Source organism: Pristiophorus japonicus, chromosome Y (assembly GCF_044704955.1).
Source record: "Pristiophorus japonicus isolate sPriJap1 chromosome Y, sPriJap1.hap1, whole genome shotgun sequence".
Classification (NCBI taxonomy): Eukaryota; Metazoa; Chordata; class Chondrichthyes; family Pristiophoridae; genus Pristiophorus; species Pristiophorus japonicus.
Genome location: NC_092011.1, coordinates 21,933,517 through 21,936,689, shown reverse-complemented (window position 1 = coordinate 21,936,689; position 3,173 = coordinate 21,933,517). Strand labels below are relative to the sequence as shown.

Here is a 3,173-nt window from a genome sequence, read left to right as displayed (position 1 = left end):
GAGGATTGTGACCAAAATAACAATGGGCCTTTTGGGTGTTTCCCACAAAACCCGTGTAATAAACTTGAACAACAATCAATTGTATCACAAACTTTAGAATCAAAACAATTTGCTTAGTTTGTTTGTGCAAACAAGTGGAAATAACATCAGTAATGCTGTGACCTAATTGTCTCACTGGAGGCTTCCCTGATCTATAACTTGACTCTACCACAAACCGTGTGTTGAGGCAGTTGAGACGTAATCTCTTGTGACAGAAGATGCATGAGCCAGTGACTGGTCAGGTGTATGCAATTTACTATCCAATTCTAGCCGCCGTCGGTATCCCAGGTAAGTCGCAACCTGACTAGTTGTGCAAACCTGTGTTAAACTGTCTCAGTACTCTTGCTGTATATCTGGTAGGACCATCTGTCTGGGTGGATGTGTTTGTTAATTGTCACATATTCTGTGGTAATCACTCAACGAAGAACCTATCCTAAATTCACATTGTGCAGTTAGTATAATTTTATAATTTTAATTGTCATTTCCAACATAGACTGTATTTCTCAAACAGTCTTATTCAACTGACTTGCTATCTTGTAACCAGAATGAACAGTCCATCAGATTATAAATGTGTCTTGATAGGTGCAGCATTTCACTTAAACTTCCATTGGACGTAGATCGATATCTGGAGTTCAAATAAAGGAATTACATTTTGATAAACAATTGTTTTAATTTATCTGCTCCTGCTCGGTTATCAGATCCCACAGGCTTGGTCAGCCTTCGTAAACATGGCTTACACTTTATGAGCTGATCAGGTGATCGAACAGTATTTTGAGTACAGAGATTATTTTATTGATCAGCGAGATCCTGTCCCCACTGGAATGTCCCACTCACACGGTTTCCAAGGGTGAAAGTCATAAGGAAGAACAATGGTTGGAGTTGTTCCCTCCACCAGTATCTCGGAGTCTGGCTGGGTTTCCTGCCTCACAAGCAATGGACGGATGAGACGAGACAGAATTCTAGATTTCCCTTTCTGTGTAGCTCGGTCTAACATAAGGCACTGTACTGGTCCTCGAACCCATCAACACATCTCAGGAAAATTAAGCGTATTACAATGTACTCTGTCCTGAGGACACACTGCAATGTATGAAACCTTCCCATCAATTCTAAAGGGAAGATTGAAGCTCGGTGCATGTAATGTTTTACATCAATTGCAGAACATCCTGCAGCAAATAACAAAGGTTGTAATATGAGAATGAGCAAGGTTGTGTTGTTAGAATTTGAGTATGCAACAAAGCATTAATTAAACTAAGTTGTGAACAAAATGTTTTTTAAATCCAAATATAAGGTACTGTTTACATTGTGATAACATTTATAATGTCGATTGGATTGATTTAAGTCAGGCACCCAGTGACTTCAATGATTATAAAAATTTAAAGAGCTAATAGTCAGATTTATACCCTGACTGATATTTTCAGTGGTATTTTTGTAAAGAGCAATTTTAACAAGTAGCTAAATTGCTTATTTCCCGTAATAATGAATTGATTACTACCTGAATTCAAAAGATATACATTTGTAGTAATCAGTGTAGCCAATGCTTTTAACCTTGGGCTGTAGCATCATCGATTATGTGGTTCTCAAATTCCTTTGTCTAATATGGTAGGGCAGCAATTAACAAATCTTTTTTCTTACTGTTCAGAAAGAACCGTTCCCAGAACAGTTGCAGTTTTTTTGGATTTTAAAATGTTACAATTCCAAAGATCCACTTATTATAAAACAAATGTTTCCTTGTGGGATGCAGTAACACAGGGCCAGATCTTGATTTTGTCAAATCGTGTGAAACGAGTGAGAGTGAGTGTGCAGTCTGTTTTATATCTCTCCCAATGTTTATTACCATTGACTTCCATGGGGAGAGAAGGAAAATGGTCTGCCAGTGTCGATTCGCTATCGCCCACTCTGTACTGTCACTAAAAGTCAGGGTCGACTCCAATTTCTGATGTGCTGTTTCTCTCCAGTAAAGGCCGCCAATAATGTTCTTGATTTCCTATCCTTCCCTACAGTTAACATGCTGGCGATTGTGATCCTGTCCCGGGGAAAGTGCGGACTCTCTAAATGCATTACCTGCTACCTGGTGGCCATGGCAGCAGCGGATCTGCTGGTTGTTATCACTGGGGTTATACTCAATCGGATCATCGACATTTACTTTCCCGGAAATTACCTGTCGCTCACTCTGGTATGTCGGACCAAAACCGCCCTCGTTTATGCAACCAGAGACTTTTCTGTCTGGTTAACTGTTGCCTTCACTTTTGACCGCTTTATAGCCATTTGTTGGCAGAAGCTGAAAAACTATTATTGCACCAAGAACACAGCAGCTGCGATTGTGGGCATGGTGCTCACTCTGAGCTGTTTAAAAAACATCCCCTGGTACTTTGTGTATGAACCTCTGTATATAATTAACGATTTGCCCTGTTACTGCCGGATAAGGTCAGTCTTTTATACCTCACCCCTTTGGCTAGCATTTTCTTACTTCGGATGCATAACCACTCCTTTTCTGCCATTTATCGTCATTCTGCTACTCAATGCTCTGACCGTGAGATACATATTAGTGGCCAGCAGAGTCCGCAGGGTATTGCGGGGCAACCCAGGCTCTGAAAACAATCCCGACCCTGAGATGGAGAACAGGAGAAAATCCAGCATTTTACTCTTCAGTATCTCTGGCAATTTTATACTGTTATGGCTGACGTACACGATCCACTACTTGTATTATCGGATTACTAATACCTATTCTTACAATGACCCGGTTTATATCCTTCAAGAAACCGGATTTATGCTCCTGCTTTTGAGCTGTTGCACAAACACCTTTATTTATGCAGTGACACAGAGTAAATTCAGGGAGGAGGTAAAGAATATGGTGAAATATCCAGCGAATGAGATTGTCAGGTTTCTAGCTCAGTAGATCCACTATTGATTTACTGGTTTCACAATTCAACCTGGAACTGGCCATACGGCCCCTCATGTCTGCTCCAGCTTTCAATAAGATCCTGGCTGAACCTTTATATCAACTTAATTTTCTCGCCCTTCTCCTATATTCCTTGGTGTCCAAAGATCTACCAATATCAGTCTTGAATGTACTCAAAGACTGAGCATCCTCAGCCCTCTGGCCTAGAAACATAGAAACATAGAAACATAGAAAA

The 3,173-nt window shown here is 40.4% G+C and overlaps 1 protein-coding gene across 1 annotated transcript; it reads left to right on the top strand.

Moving 5' to 3' along the window:
• The first annotated feature begins 257 nt into the window (after window positions 1–257).
• Window positions 258–2,935, top strand: LOC139241073 (probable G-protein coupled receptor 139). Its single transcript, XM_070869765.1, has 2 exons — window positions 258–327; window positions 2,040–2,935. The coding sequence occupies exons 1-2, from the start codon at window positions 258–260 to the stop codon at window positions 2,933–2,935; spliced, it is 966 nt and encodes a 321-aa protein (XP_070725866.1).
• The last annotated feature ends 238 nt before the right edge of the window (window positions 2,936–3,173 follow it).